General features: G+C 43.2%; 1 protein-coding gene across 1 annotated transcript in view; it reads right to left on the reverse strand.

The window, feature by feature from the left end:
- COL11A1 (collagen type XI alpha 1 chain) overlaps nt 1–15,908 on the reverse strand; it is a 256,753-nt gene that overhangs the window by 40,379 nt on the left and 200,466 nt on the right. The window contains exons 47-53 of the mRNA XM_063299875.1: nt 15,645–15,698; nt 15,484–15,537; nt 5,862–5,915; nt 4,271–4,378; nt 3,881–3,934; nt 3,226–3,279; nt 2,300–2,353 (exon numbers count right to left, since the gene is read on the reverse strand). Coding sequence (XP_063155945.1) covers nt 2,300–2,353; nt 3,226–3,279; nt 3,881–3,934; nt 4,271–4,378; nt 5,862–5,915; nt 15,484–15,537; nt 15,645–15,698 — 432 coding nt within the window. The remainder of the gene's footprint in view (nt 1–2,299; nt 2,354–3,225; nt 3,280–3,880; nt 3,935–4,270; nt 4,379–5,861; nt 5,916–15,483; nt 15,538–15,644; nt 15,699–15,908) is intronic.

The raw sequence follows: 15,908 nt of genomic DNA on the forward strand, positions 1-15,908 counted from the left end.
CTGATAGATAAAACATAAGAGGTCATGTATAGCCATGCCCAGGGAGATCAGGGAAAATAAAATATTGTGGCATCTCAGCCACAGTCTTCTTTGCATTAAGAATTTCAGTAAGAGACCTGAGAGTCTGGGGTATACCACTACCTTTCAAAGGACAATAGAGTAGGAAATACCTAAAAGCAATAATGTGGCCAGTGCAGGGAATCAGCTATTCAGTAACCTTGGCAAAATGGTTGTCCTTCTGGGACAAATGTCCCAGTAACATGCTCAATGGGGTTGAACTGCACTGTGCTTGATTAATATTTGGCATAACCAGGCATGCTAAACCATTACACAGAACAAGGCAGATGCTGAGGGCACCAGCTAACTTCATTTTCCCACCAGGAGGCCTTTCAGCATCATATTGTGCAGATATATGATAATTTATTATATAAGCAAACAAAAACTACTCTCAGAGTCGGAGAAGGAGGCATCATTTATCAGATTTTAATTGTTACTCTGGTTGGTAAAACACCAGAACCAAACAATGCTTAAAAAAAAGAGCATACCCTAAAGTCATAGCCCTGCTGATTAAAATGTGTCCCCTCATTGTCTTACTAGAATTTTCTGCATAGATAAATCAGCTAAGTTTTGTTGATTAATATACTAATTAAATGGATCAAATCCTGTTGCCATAATTGAAATGAATTATCATTCACTAAACAAGCAACTGCCTTTTTTTCTTTTTCAGAGTGTCAGACCTAGAAAAAAAAGATGTAGCAGGAGGAGCTAAATAATCATTCATTTGCACTGGGGTCTCCTAAAATATAAAATTGGCTTACTCTCCATATATAACGTACTGAAATAAATTACTGTTTCAAAGTACTGTTGATGCTGCTCTAACATAGAATAATTGTTTACTACCACCCCTGCTGATGAACTTTACTTAAGTGCAGTTACTGCGATAGAGGTCAGTGGGTCCCAAAAGACTTCTGATGTACCTTTTCCCACAATGAATGCCCAATTTTAATAAGTATGCATGGAAACCACACATTTTCAAAACATATCACATGCTACGTTCTTAGTAAATGTAAGGAAAAACACAAAGGAGCACAACGTATCATATCACATCTACCTGGTAATCTAGGTTTTTGAAAGTGGTGAAAGGTGAAAGGTCCCCTAAGCAAGCACCGAGTCATATCTGACCTTTGGAGGGACGCCACTTTCACGATGTTTTCTTGACAAATATAAGATGCTTTTCCATAAGAATGCACCTAGATCAGGTTGATTTTCTTTACAATCATTTCATTAGAAATGCTAAGGGAGAATCTCTTCTGGCTAAATAAAACAACAGAACACCTGTTCATGAATTTGCTAATTGTGTTACATTAAAATTTGCTATGATTGGTGGCATATAATACCTATATACTGAGTTTCTTGAAACTATATTGGGGGAAAAGTGGGGAGAACACAGAATAGACTATATTTCTCCAAAGAGATATAATTGTCAAGACTGTGCATTCACTATGCGGAACAAAGTTCCAAAGCTGTTATGATTTGCCTTGTGTTTTGAAAATCTGTTTTACTTCTCTAGGATGCAAGAATGCAGGGTGAAAACCTGCTCTAGGTAGTTGGTACGCCTTGTTTAGGGATGGATCATTCTGCTTACTTCTTGTCCATGTCACTTTCATGTGGTTTCATGACTCCATTCTGTATCTGCGTTAAGTTATGTTGCAAAAAACAATGTTCAAAATATGCATTTTATAAATTTAAATTAATACTTGGATAGATTTAAATTGTCAAGTTGTTCAAAGAAGTGCAAAATATGGCATGATAGCTGAATTTTGTCCATACATATGAAAGTTGCCAAATTCCCAGATAAAAAAATTCCTCCAGCACCTCTGCCTGTATTGGGGGCAATGAGATGAAGTGTGAAATAAATTGTGCATGTTGTTACAAGTCAGATGAAATTTAGCATACTAAACACATGGCAATCTGGCAGGCACAAGAATCTTAGTAACAGATGGTAAAAACTCTTAAAAGGGAAAAAGAGTTTTCCCACATATTAATGAACACTTGAGTCAGTACAAATAGACTCTACCTAAATTGTTCCACCCAGTGTCTCTCAACTTTGGCAGCTTGCTTGCTGGCTGGGGAATTCTGGGAGTTGAAGTCCACCCATCTGCAAGCTGCCAAAGTTGAGAAACACTGGTTATACCTCTCTTATTGATAGTCCCTTTCCAAACCTGTACATGTTTAAACAAAAAAATAACGAGATTCTCCCAAGCAAACTAAAAATCATGCCTAGAGAAACATGACTTACTCTCTTTCCAGGAGGGCCAGGGGGACCTGCTTCACCAGAAGGGCCTGGTGGTCCCTGAAATGATAAAATACCCAAATTACCCACTTTCAAACAGGATTGCTAAAATAACCTGTGCAAAGATTATGTATATACTTATTTAGCAACCAAGGCATCTGTCATTAACTGATATTAGATAAGAAAGCCAGCAAATGTATACAGGTAGTCCTTGATTTACGACCATTCATTTAGTGACCATTTAAAGTTATGACGGTGCTGAAAAAAGTGACTTACAACTGGTCCTCACACTTATGATCATCCAGTGCCCCCATGGTCACAAGAGCAAAATTCGGGCACTTGGGAACCGGCATGTATTTACAATGGTTGCAGTGTCCTTGGGTCATGTGATTGCCATTTGTGACCGTCCTAGACAGCTTCCAACAAGCAAATTCAATGGGGGAAGCCAGATTTGCTTAACAACCATTCGCTTAAAGAACATGGCAAAAAGGTCATAAAATCGGGCATGATCATGCAATGCCTCACTTAACAACCACATCACTTAGCAACTGAAGTTCTGGTCCCAACTGTGGTTGTAAGTCAAGGACAATCTGTACTAGGAAAATATAGGCATGTGTACTTGACTTGTGCAGAAGTATGAAGGGTCTCCACTTAGGAAACTGCAGAAGGTTGTATTAATGCTAACTGCTTCCTCAAATGCTTATTTATCAATTTTCCCTATAGATAAATAGGGAAAAAAAATCCATGAGCAACTGCTTTGAGTTGTTCTACAAGGGAACTTTCAATCCTAGAAGACAGAACTTAATGAACACTTGGCTTTCTCATAGATTTACTTTCCCCACACAATTCTGATGAGATTGGAATATAATCTCCACCATCCTCAATTAATACAATACAATCAACAGGATTATTCTTGCACAGACATTACTTACAGGTTGGCCTGGATCACCATCTTCACCTTTTTCCCCTCCTGTACCATCAGTTCCCTAGGGAGGGAGGGAAGGAAGGAAAGAAAATGGTAACATTCACATAATTTATCATGTTTGAATTGTATGTTCTACTCAGAAGAAATTCTTTTTAAGAACTATGACAGACAGCAATATTAGTTATATATACATATCCTATGTTTGTCTAAATATCTCAGTGATTTGCATATTATTCCAAGACAGCCTCTCATGGAAAGTTCTGTTTAGCTTTAGCTGTAGAAATGTAATGTTTTTATACTGGTTAACTTCCTCAAAAATCCAGAATGGTGTAATAATCAGAATACTGTACTGCAACAGGGAGATCAAGATTCAATTTTCCACTAAGCCAATACAATCACTAGTTGATATCAAGAAAGTCTCTGTGCCTCACTCGCTGCACAGGCTGATATGAAAATAATATTTAGGCAGGCATTACATTGAATCCTGGAAAAGAGAAGGGGAAAGGTACTTTCAATTTCAGACCCACAAAGCAGCGTTTTGGTCAGAGCACATAGATAGAACTGAGTAAATTTATCAAAATCAAAGGCCATATCCATATCAACTGAAGCCAATGAGAGTTTCACTTCACCTGGTAAAGCATTTTTATTTTCAAAATACTTACAGCTGGACCAGGTTCTCCAGGTGGTCCAGGATCACCAGGGAACCCAACAGGACCCTACAGAAAGAGAAAACAAGGTAAAACTGATGAGCATCAGGAATAAGTAATCATAAATAAGAAACTTTTATTAACATATATGCTGTGGAAAGATGCAGTCTCTAAAACAAAAATAGTTCACCTGATGCTCACAAGGTATTTTGGAATACAACTTCCATAAATCCAGGAAGCATGACCACTAGTAAGAAATTTAGGAAATTATACAGCAGGACTTCCTGACAGCACTCAGAATTGTTCTAGAGAGTGTTGAAAAAAATACACTTATAAAATGAAATGGGGCTCAATTATATTTATAATTACATCTTAATTTTTATTTTTATTAGTAAGTTCACTCACTGGATTTCCCTTTGGACCATCATCACCTGGAGGTCCTTTAATTCCAGGTGGTCCTGCTGCTCCTGGTGGCCCAGCTTCACCTTTTTCACCCCTTTCACCTTTTGGACCCTGGAAAAGAGAATCGTTTTTAATGGATATATAGATTGCTTAAAATGAGTAAGGAAGAAAAAATCATCTATAAAAACTTCAGTCATGTTTTTATTGGAAACGTTTTTGAAGCAATATATCCTGGGTAGAGAAATGGAGCGAGCACTCCAAAATTTCCCAACAGCATCTGTTCAGAAAAGAAGTCCATTGCTGATCAGGTTGTAAAATGAGCTGAAGTGCAAATGACTGTAAATTAATTACAGAATTGTTCATGATAAATCAAGTGAAAAGATTTTCTGAATTTATATGTAGAACTATGATGCTAATATTTAAGAGCCCTGTTCTATGATTAATTAAAACTGCTACCTCAAGATGAATGGGACTACAGGCAATAGGTCTCTCTAATGAAGTTCACTAAAATCTGAGTGTAAATGCAAGGGAAATGCTGATGGAGCACAAATTTAGAGCTATAGATCAAAAGTCAGAAGTAACTGGAGGGCCTGTCCAAATACCCAGAATAACGGTTTGGGCAAGTAAGCCAAGATTACAATAGCAAATCAGTTTAATTCCAGTTCTCAAGATCAATATTAAAAAAAAGGCTCAGTGGTGATATGAGTCAGAAAAACAGGTAGAAAAGGTAGGCAGATATCACAGAGATATCCAAACTGACCAACAGACTGTTGGAGGTCCCAGCAAATCAGCATGCCTCATTAGCATGTGGATGAGTTCATTCTAGGATGCAATTCATTATGTGCTTCTGGAGGAGGCTGTTTGTTGTCCCTCCCACATTCCTTGGTCCTATCTTCTTCTACCATCTGAGAAGGAAGCATGCTGCTGCTGCTCCTTCAATCTGGGGGCCATACATGGGCCTAGAGTCAGGAGGTTACCCCTGTCTGCATGCAGCCTTTAGAAGCAATAAGAGCTAAGGGTTAATTCAGTTTAGGGAAAGAAAGAAGAACAAGAATCATTTTTCCTGAATGGATGTAACTGGACCAAATAAATGAGTAAGCCTTTTTTTTTTTGCTTACTTTTGAACCTACTTTGTCTAAGTGTGTAATTCTTTATGCTTGGGTGGGCTAAGTGTATAAGATCAAAAACCTATATTTCTCTAACGTGCTCATTTCATGCTATTTTAAATAATATTCTTTTCTGTGCACATCTTTTCACTGTATTAAGCTCTGCTCCATTCAGTGGTCCTAGCTGTCCACTAATGGCTTCACAGACCCTCACTCTTGAACTACTTAGTTTTGAAATAAAAAAAAATCTGCTTAAGATCTTCGCTGTATAGGCCAAGAATCAAACAGAACTCATTTCATCACTAAGAAAGTGCATCAGAAACACCATTTTTAGGAAGAGACCTTTCCTGATACATTTATGGGCAAAATAAAGAGATTATCCATACATTCTGGCAGAAAGAAACAGAACGTGTCACTATGTCAAAGCAGTGTAGAGAAGCTACACTACAATCAGTTTTGCAAATTCTAGTGAAAAAAACAATACTTACACCTTTGCCAGGTTCTCCAGGAGGCCCAGGGTTACCAGCTTCTCCAGGTTCTCCCTATGAATATTCAAGACAAATAGCTTTACAATTTTTTAATTAGTAAGTAAAACATCATATAGTGACTCTTGTCTTTCTTGTTAACGGACAAACACTGTATCTATTAATTAAAATTTCATCCTTTTTAAAAAAAATCTGGAAGTAAATCATTGAGAAATCAGGAAATGCTAATGGAAAACTATTTCAAAATACTTAATTGGAAATTATGTTAGGTGTTCAACCTAGGGAAAGAATAATAAACAAACAACGTGACAATAAATAACACAACATGCCAACAATTAACAAACTCTTCATCCCTAGTCTCAAAAGCAAACATAGCAGTATTTATTGGTGATGATAGCTCTTCATTAAACCAGATGGCTTGCCTGGCATACATAAACAATCTGTGCAAAGGCAACATTTATACAGTATTGAAGAGATTTTTAAGTTAAATTATTCTTCTCTTAAGCCCAAAGTGAGAATTCCATGAAACCTAAATATATCATTTCAGTAATGAGGAGGGATGGGTGAGCTTCCTTGGCTTCACATGGAACTGGTTCAATATTTATGACCTTCCTTGGCAAAAAAAAGAGGTAGAAAAAAAATCCTTTGATTTTTGCATGTGTTTTCTTGGCTGATAACACAAGCTAGAGCAAAAAAAAAAAAAATGTTTGGATTTGGATGACTTAAAAACAAAGCTGTAAACTATGATTTCCATGACTGGATATCTTCTTCCTTATGTAGTTTTTAAAATGTGATCAAATGTTGCTTTGCATTTAGCAGCAAGGGTACCAACATGTTCTTCCTCTTTACAATGGACCATGAATTGTATCCTCTAGGATGATGAATATAGCCTGAAGGAAGCTTTACTCTAGAACAAAACAGGCTTCCACAACAGCATCATGGAATGACACAGAGAAGAGATTGAAAATCACTGTAAGATTTTATAGTGTGAGGAATCTTACTGTTCCTGGAAGGTTGAACAAGTTTCTAATTCTGAATTTTGTAGTAGCTTGGGCAACCCCCCCGCCCTCCAACCTTTGCATAGGTTCTAAACCAGAAAGTCTGATTCATATAAAAAGAGGATGCTTTGGATATATCCATTTCCTTTGACACAACGCTAACAGGAAATAGACTTTGTCTGAAGGGAATCTATGAAAAGGAAGATAAAGTGAGGAGGGTTGTAGAATCAATATCTTGCAATGGATGTCAACATTAGAGCAACATTAGAGCATGAAAAATAGATTGGAAGGGGAAAGATAAAATCCTTACTTACTTATTCTATCATTTTCTTTAAAACGAAGAAGGATGGGACCTATACTAAGTAGCTGCACCTTCTTTTGAACATGGAAGAAAAGACCTGGGGCCTTTTGTCTCCATTTCTGGCAATGATTAAATAATGATCCATGAGTAATCTAAATTATTTGTATGACCTGCACCTTTGGTCATGGTACTGCACAATGATAGATCTGAACTGGAGGGTTAAGAGCTAGAAAGTGCTCCAAAAAGAATATGGTAAGAATTTATTTTGCTTAGATGCCAAATTTGAGACATGTAAAGAAGGGGAAGATCAACAGTTTAACTCAGGCCGAGAAGACAAAAACAGTTTGGAAATTTTTTGAAAGGTCTACAGAAAATCTCATTTATGAGTTTAAAAAAGAGAGGGAAAAAAATGAAATCAAGTTATTATTTCAGAACCATGTCATGCTGTTTTCAGTCAGGTAAAATGTCATTACATTATACTGTTGTAAGAAATGTCTGTGCGTCAGTATTTCATCTACTGTAATGTTACTATTATGTAATATTTTAGCCCATATTTGATTATATAGTATTCTTCCCAACTTAGCACCCTCTGGATTTGTTGGTTCTACAAGTCTCAACATTCTTAGCCAACTTTCAAAAACCATATGGCTAGGAACTTAGCCATTATAGTCCAACAATACCTGCAAAATGCCAGGATCATGGGGACCAATGTGGCCAGTTCCTTTGAATACACTGATGCAGATAGAGCTATAGGTTGTCTTAGATGTGAATTTGAACTGTACATTTTCCGTTTCCAAGGTCCCAATTCTTGAGTGGGAATGTTTAAAATACAAATAAAAGGAAGCACAACATAACTTTTCAAAAAAATGTGATGGGGGGGGGTATCTTCACAGTCAGAAAAGATGGGGAAGAAAGAACCAAACTTATCTTTGGTAGATTCTGAATTTGACAAATTGTCATGTTCCCCGTTGCAAGGCATAAGTGCATCACAACGGGGAACATGCACATCAGGAAAGAGGAAAGGATAACCATTATCCTTTAAACACACACATCATCCCTTAAGCACCCAAACCCATAAATAAATCAACAGGACAAATGAACCGCACCTAGGACAGGATCTGGAAACCATTAACAGATTGGAAGAACTCCCACCCATTACCCCGGGGGACGCACCTGCACCGGACGAAGACAAGGAAACAAAGGGGAACGTCGGAGATCGCCCGAATCGCCCATCGTCGGACCCATACCAACGCTAATCACCCATCCGGACCTGGCTTGGGGGACAATAGGGGATGGAGGGGGGACAAGGTCCACCACCGGGGTATAAACGGGAGACCCCGATACCACACCCGCGTTCCCGTCTTTTTTCTCCGCATGCATTCTGTTTCAATAAACCCGGAAATCCTTAAACCCTTTAAGTGAGTCCGCGTGTTATTTGGAGCAAGGCTGCCCTGACATAAAGACGGGAATCGAAAAAAAAAAAATTTCCACTAGCACCAGTCCAGGTCCAATCTGTGAGGGAACCAAGCTAGCGATGGAAGATTGCATCTCACAGCGAGGCGGTTACCCGGCAACCGGCAACGGAACGCCCATCCCCACGAACGGAAGGTGTCCGAGGCCCCGACGGCGCAAGGACCAGGTGAGCTCGGGATCGAGTTCGGAGGGGGAAGCAACGACGAACACCACCTGTGAGTCCCGTGGCACGTGGGCCACCATCAACGAGACGGGGGGATCCTCACCCAGATCGCCTGGAACCCCGGAGGAACCGCGAGACGTCCCATCATCCACGGCGTCAAGAACCGAAAGAGCACGGAGGGGCGACCGCACCAAGAAGGGCTCGCGAATGGCGGCAAGGCTGAGCGCGGTCGAGGAGAAGCTGGAGGCGATGCAGCAGCTGCTCCAGAGGTTAGCAGAGGCGTACGAATCCCACAGCCGGGGCGCGGAAGGACCAGGCACCAAATGCCCGACACCCCTTACCCCCCCCTCAGAGACGCACCAGCTGGAGAGACGGAGGAGAGGTCCAGAGGATGACGCAGCACCAGGCAGAGTCCGCTTCCAGGAACCTGCCAGATGGGCTGCACCCCACCCTCCCACCCCGATGGCGAGACGACCAGAACGAAGCGGGAGCCAGCAAGAGATGGCACCAACACCACCCGACGCCCGATGGAGGGAGTCCCCACGGCAAGACCACGGAGCCCCGACTGCCCGAAGCACACCTCGATGCCCAGATGCGGCTTGGAGCCCACCGAGAGCGGCGATCAAGGACTTCAGCGTTAAGTTCGATGAGGACCCCACAAAACTCTTTTTCCTCACCAACGCGAGAAACTATATGGAGGAATGGGGCCCCTACTTCCGAACAGAGAAAGGCAAGGTAAATGCCTTAGCAATTAAATTAAAGGACAGGCCGCCGACTGGTATGTCCAGTTATGCCAGGCAGGCGCCCCGGAACTAGAGGACTGCAATGAATTCCTTTGGGCAGTGGAACTGCACTTCAGGGACCCCCTGGAAAGGGAGAGGGCAAAAAGAGCCCTGAAAACCCTCAAACAAGGACAGCGCTCCGTGGCAGATTATGCCATGGAGTTCCAAGCCCTGGCCGGTAAGGTCGAAGTATGGTCCCAGTCCACCCTCATTGAGCAGTTCAAGGAGGGTCTCAACCTGAACGTGCTCAGGTGGGCACTGTGCAGAAATAACCCCGACACTCTGGTGGAGTGGATCCGGCTGGCAGGAGAGGCAGAGGACACCTAGGACACTTTCCTCCAAGCAAAAAGGGAAGCGCAGCAGGCAGAGGCGGCGAGAGGACCCCGCACAGCTGCAGGACTGGCGAAGCCGAGACCCCAACCTTGGAAGGAGGAAAGAGACCGACGGTTCGCAAAGGGTCAGTGCCTCAGGTGCGGGGAGGAGGATCACAAGGCGGCGGCTTGCCCGAAAGCGAAGGCGAGGGACAGCTCGGGGAGGGCAACAACCAAGCCAACCCAGCACCCAGGAAAATGCCAGTCGCGATGGGTGAAACCGCGGCAAAGGACTTCCCCTACTGCACCGAAGATGAGGACAGCGACGACGACGAGCCGGCGGAAAATGCCAGCCACCTCTCCTAAGGAGCGCCAGAGGACAGGTGGAAGGAAACAAGAGGCGCAACGACTTCGGGGTGAGTGATAGTTGTCCCACCCTATATGTGAAGGTCACCCTGACCCACGGTGGAAAGACAGAAAAAGTCTGGGCACTAATTGACTCTGGCTGCTCGAAGTGCCTTATGCACCCGGACCTGACGGCCACGCTAAACCTCCGCTGCTATCCACTTCAGAACCATATTGTTTTCACACAGTTGGATGGTTCAGCGGGGGGGGGGGTCACCCAATACACGGACAAAGTCGCGCTGCAGCTCGGCAGCCACAAGGAAAGACTGCCCTTCATTGTGGCACCAGTGGGCCAACCCCTAATCACCCTAGAGATCCCGTGGCTAGTGCAACACAACCCACGAATAAACTGGGCAACCAGGGAAATCAAGTTTTCGGATGGGCGCTATCAAGCACCCACAGGGGATCGGGTTCCCCGTGCTGCAATGGGGAGGGCGGCGACTACCTCGATGCGTCTGGAGGCAGCGAACCTGGAGGGTCTGCCAGCCAGATATGCAGAGTTTGCCGACGTGTTTGGCGAAAAGGAGGCTGACAAACTCCCACCCCATAGAAAAACAGACTGCACCATAGAGCTAGTCCCTGGGGCACCCCTACCAAAGCCCAAAATATATGCGATGACCCAGCAGGAGCTGGCAGCATTAAGGGAGTTCGTCGATAAAAATTTAGCGCGGGGTTTTATTGAGCCCGCAAACTCACCAGTCGGAGCCCCTGTCCTCTTTCGGGAAAAGAAGGACGGGTCACTGAGGCTCTGTACCGACTACCGTGGGTTGAACGCCGCGTCAATATCAAATAAATACCCCCTGCCCATAATAAAGGACATTCTTGCCCACCTGGCAAGATATTCTCAAAACTGAACCTGAGGGAAGCCTACTTCCGAATACGAATACGGGAGGGGGACGAATGGAAGACAGCGTTCAACTGCCCGCTGGGGTCTTTTCAATATAAAGTTTTACCATTTGGGTTGGCGGGGGCACCAGGAGTGTTTATGCAGTTAATTAATGAGGTCCTGCACGACCACTTATTTAAGGGGGTGCTTGTGTATCTCGATGTTTTAATATATTCAGAGACCGAAAAAGAGCACAAACGTTTAGTAAAGCAAGTGCTCAGGAAACTCCGAAAGGCAGACCTATACGCCAAGCTCTCCAAGTGTGAGTTTCACAAGGACCAAATTGACTACCTGGGCTATAGAATCTCGGCAAGGGGGATCGAGATGGACCCAAGCAAGGTCCAAGCCATACTGGCATGGGAGCGCCCACGCACGAGGAGGCAACTCCAAAGTTTCCTTGGTTTCACAAATTTCTATAGGGGTTTTATCCAGGGGCTGGCAGAAATTGTGCTGCCTCTAACTGACCTACTCCGGACAAAGGGCCTGGGAGACACACGTAAATCAAGGAACCTGGGGGCGCTCCTGAACTGGACAGCTGATTGTCAAAGGGCTTTCGAATGCCTCAAAAGCCTCTTTACAGCGGAGCCAGTACTGCAACACCCCGACCCCACCAGACCCTTCGTCGTGCAAGTCGACGCATCCGACTTCTCCATCGGAGCACTCCTGCTTCAGCAAGATTTTGACAATCAGCTGAAGCCCTGCGCGTACCTTTCCCGCAAGTTCTCCGAAATGGAATGGAGATGGCACGTGTGGGAAAAGGAGGCGTTCGCAGTCAAGGCAGCCCTAGAGACATGGAGGCACCTCCTAGAAGGGGCCTCCTGCCCCTTCGAGGTCTGGATAGACCACAAGAACCTAGTGGCTCTCAGCACTCCAAAACGCCTCAACCCAAAGCAAGTATGCTGGGCGCAATTCTTCAGCCGGTTTAACTTTAAATTAAAGTTCATACCGGGGAGGAAGAATTTCCTAGCAGATGCTCTTTCCCGACGGCCTCAGGATGCCAGCCAGGCATCGGACATTGTGGGTACTGTGTGGACCGACACACAGCTGGGCTGCCCTGCAGTCACGCGCAGCCAAACAAGAACCCAACGCACCCCAGCACGAACACCCGCGAACGGAGGGAGCCGCAGGTCAATTTCACCAAACTGGCAACAACAACTCGTTCAAGCCCTCGAGACAGATACATGGTTGCAAACCAACAAACACCATGTATCTGTTACGAACGGTCTAGCTGGAAACAGAAGAACCTATACATGCCAGAGACATTGCAAGCAGAAGTTTTAAACCGCTCCCATGATGACAAGACGACCGGACACTTTGGGTTTGTTAAAACATTACATTTAATCAGGCGACAATTCTGGTGGCCTACTCTCAGAAAGGACGTTAAAGAATATGTTGCTGCTTGCCCCACATGTGCCATGTCAAAACGAAAGGTGGGGAAGCCCCAGGGACTGCTGCAGCAAGTAGCAAGCCCCTCCCACCCCTGGGAGGAAATTTCCATGGACTTCATTGTAGACCTACCACCAGCCAAAGAAAAACGGTCATCTGGGTGGTAAAAGACTATTTTTCCAAGCAGGCACACTTCATACCCTGCGTGTCCATTCCCTCCACGCAACAGCTGTCACGCCTATTCCTTACCCATATCTATAAACTCCACGGCGCCCCCTCCCATTTGGTGACCGATAGGGGCACACAATTTACATCTAGGTTCTGGAAAGAATTTTTAAAACTTATCGGGACCAAGCAGGCACTCTCCACGGCCTGGCACCCCCACACAGATGGCTCTATGGAGATTCTCAACTCCACCCTGGAGCAATTCCTCCGATCCTTCATTAACTATCAACAGGACAATTGGGTGGACCTGCTACCTTTTGCAGAGGTAGCCTACAACAACGCAGTGCACCAGAGCACAGGTCACACCCCATTCAAAGTGGTTTATGGCAGAGACTTCGTGCCAATCCCGGAACTGCCCCAACCAGACACCCCGCCCTGTTCCCCAGATGACTGGGCGGCACAACTGGCCACGGTTTGGCCCGTAATCCAGCTGGCCCTCGCAGACGCGCAAGCTACATACAAAAAGTTTGCAGACAATCACAGGGCGGCACAACTGAACTACAAAGTGGGAGATAGGGTCTACCTCTCCACTAAGTTCATCAAATCCCCACAGCCCTCAAAGAAATTGGCACCCAAATTCATTGGACCGTTCCAAATCATAGAAATTATTAATCCAGTGACCTTCAAGCTGGACCTACCCCACAATTTGCGGCGCATACACCCAGTATTCCACTGTGCCCTGCTGAAACCGGCCACCCCTTCAAGATGGCACAAGGAAACCCCCCCGCCTCCACCCATCATGATAGACAGGCAACAGCATTTTGAAATTAAGGAGGTACTAGACTCCAGGAAACTAAGGGGCACCCTACAGTACCTCGTCAAATGGCGACATTTTCCACACCCAGAGTGGGTCCAAGCGCAAAACATTTCAGCAAAACGACTGGTCAAAAGCTTCCACGAAGCATACCAGGACAAACCGGCACCTTAGAATTCTCTTAGGGTGGCAGCATGTCATGTTCCCCGTTGCAAGGCATAAGTGCATCACAACGGGGAACATGCACATCAGGAAAGAGGAAGGGATAACCATTATCCTTTAAACACACACATCATCCCTTAAGCACCCAAACCCATAAATAAATCAACAGGACAAATGAACCGCACCTAGGACAGGATCTGGAAACCATTAACAGATTGGAAGAACTTCCACCCATTACCCCGGGGGACGCACCTACACCGGACGAAGACAAGGAGACAAAGGGGAACGTCGGAGATCGCCCGAATCGCCCATCGTCGGACCCATACCAACGCTAATCACCCATCCGGACCTGGCTTGGGGGAAAATAGGGGATGGAGGGGGGACAAGGTCCACCACCGGGGTATAAACGGGAGACCCCGATACCACACCCGCATTCCCGTCTTTTTTCTCCACATGCATTCTGTTTCAATAAACCCGGAAATCCTTAAACCCTTTAAGTGAGTCCGCGTGTTATTTGGAGCAAGGCTGACCTGACACAAATTCAAATTTCAGAGATATTTTAGATTTATATATCTTCTGCTGGTACAGTTTACTGGTTAATAACCCTATTCTTAAATTTATTCTGACAATGGCAGTGCCATACAAAATGGTATATTCCCTTTGTTTTTATAGATAAAGAATTGTTTATAAGCCCCACAAGATCACAAAGAAGTTTAAATAATAATTTAAAATAAAAGGTAACTATGGTTTAGATACTGCTTTATACACTTTAGGTAGCTGAAACCATACTTTTTGAACTTCTGTTAATTTTTTGCCAGGAGTAATATGGGAAAATAATTCTGGTAAATGAGCTCAGGCTGACATTGGTACCCTGCAATATACTTGAAAAATGAAAATGAAAAGCCTAGGAATGTTTTACCTTCTCATAAATCATTTTTAAATGTGTCTTGTTTTTATATTTGCTCATTATATGTTTATGGGTAAGGTCTTTTTCATTTAACTAAAGAAAATTAACAAAAATAAATATGTTCTTTCTCAAATATGGTTAAATGACCAATATCTAATCTTCTTTTTGTAATAGAAAAATAGTAAAACTTGCCAAATAAGAACAGTATGTAATTTTTAGTGAAATAGTCACACAAATGTGCTGAACTTTAAAGTCGGTAATGACTAATATAATTTAACTTCAGCATCATAAGCGCAACAAAATGTCTGAGATATGAGCTTGTACACTTGGCAAAGATTCTGTTCACAGCATTGTTACAAATACTAACTCTCAAGTTATCTTTTATAGCACCTTAAAGAATATCACATTTATGCCCTCAGGCATGAAAGCCAGCTGGGTGACCTTGGGCCAGTCACTCTCTCTCAGCCCAACCCACCTCACGGGGTTGTTGTGGGGAAAATAGGAGGAGGAAGGAGTATTAGGTATGTTCACTGCCTTGAGTTATATATCAAAAAGGTGGGAATAATAATAATAATAATAATAATAATAATAATAATAATTGTGATGGAAATATCTAACGCATGGAGTACAATGAACCCTAGTCCATGAACATTTATGGGACAAGATGTCAGTTCAGTGTGATTTTCTACATATGTCCTCAGATGTAAGCATCACTGAATTCAAAAGGAGATCTTTAGAATAATTTATTTTTGCAGAGAGGGATTTATGGACACTGCAGTCCAATCCATCAGCAGAGCACCAGATAAAGATGATGTGTACTCTGTATTCCATAAAGTATAAAATGGTTGAAAACATTCACCATGTCTTCTTACCTTATCACCAACTGCTCCAACAGAGCCAACTGAACCTGTTGGACCTTGAGGACCCTTGGATGATAAGAACATTGAAGGTAAGTCATGTGTAACTCATTCCTTAAACTACATACATGTATATTACATGTATACACATCATCAGATGTTCATGTATTGCTTACATCAGCTCCATTTGGACCCTGAGGACCTCTAGGGCCAGGGGGACCTGGAGGACCCTGCAAGAGAAAAACAAAAAAAAACAAATGAAACCCAGTTCAAGGCTTTTTAGTAAACAACTGTATAATCTTTCAAAAAGCTAAGCATTTTCAATACAAAAAGAAAATTAAGTTGTAAGTATAGTCAGTGTGCAGATACCACAATGATTTCTGAAAGCCTAAATTGCTACATTGATCTGTTTCATTAACTGACTTACTACAAAAACAAAT

This window comes from Candoia aspera, chromosome 3 (genome assembly GCF_035149785.1).
Source record: "Candoia aspera isolate rCanAsp1 chromosome 3, rCanAsp1.hap2, whole genome shotgun sequence".
Lineage (NCBI taxonomy): Eukaryota > Metazoa > Chordata > Lepidosauria > Squamata > Boidae > Candoia > Candoia aspera.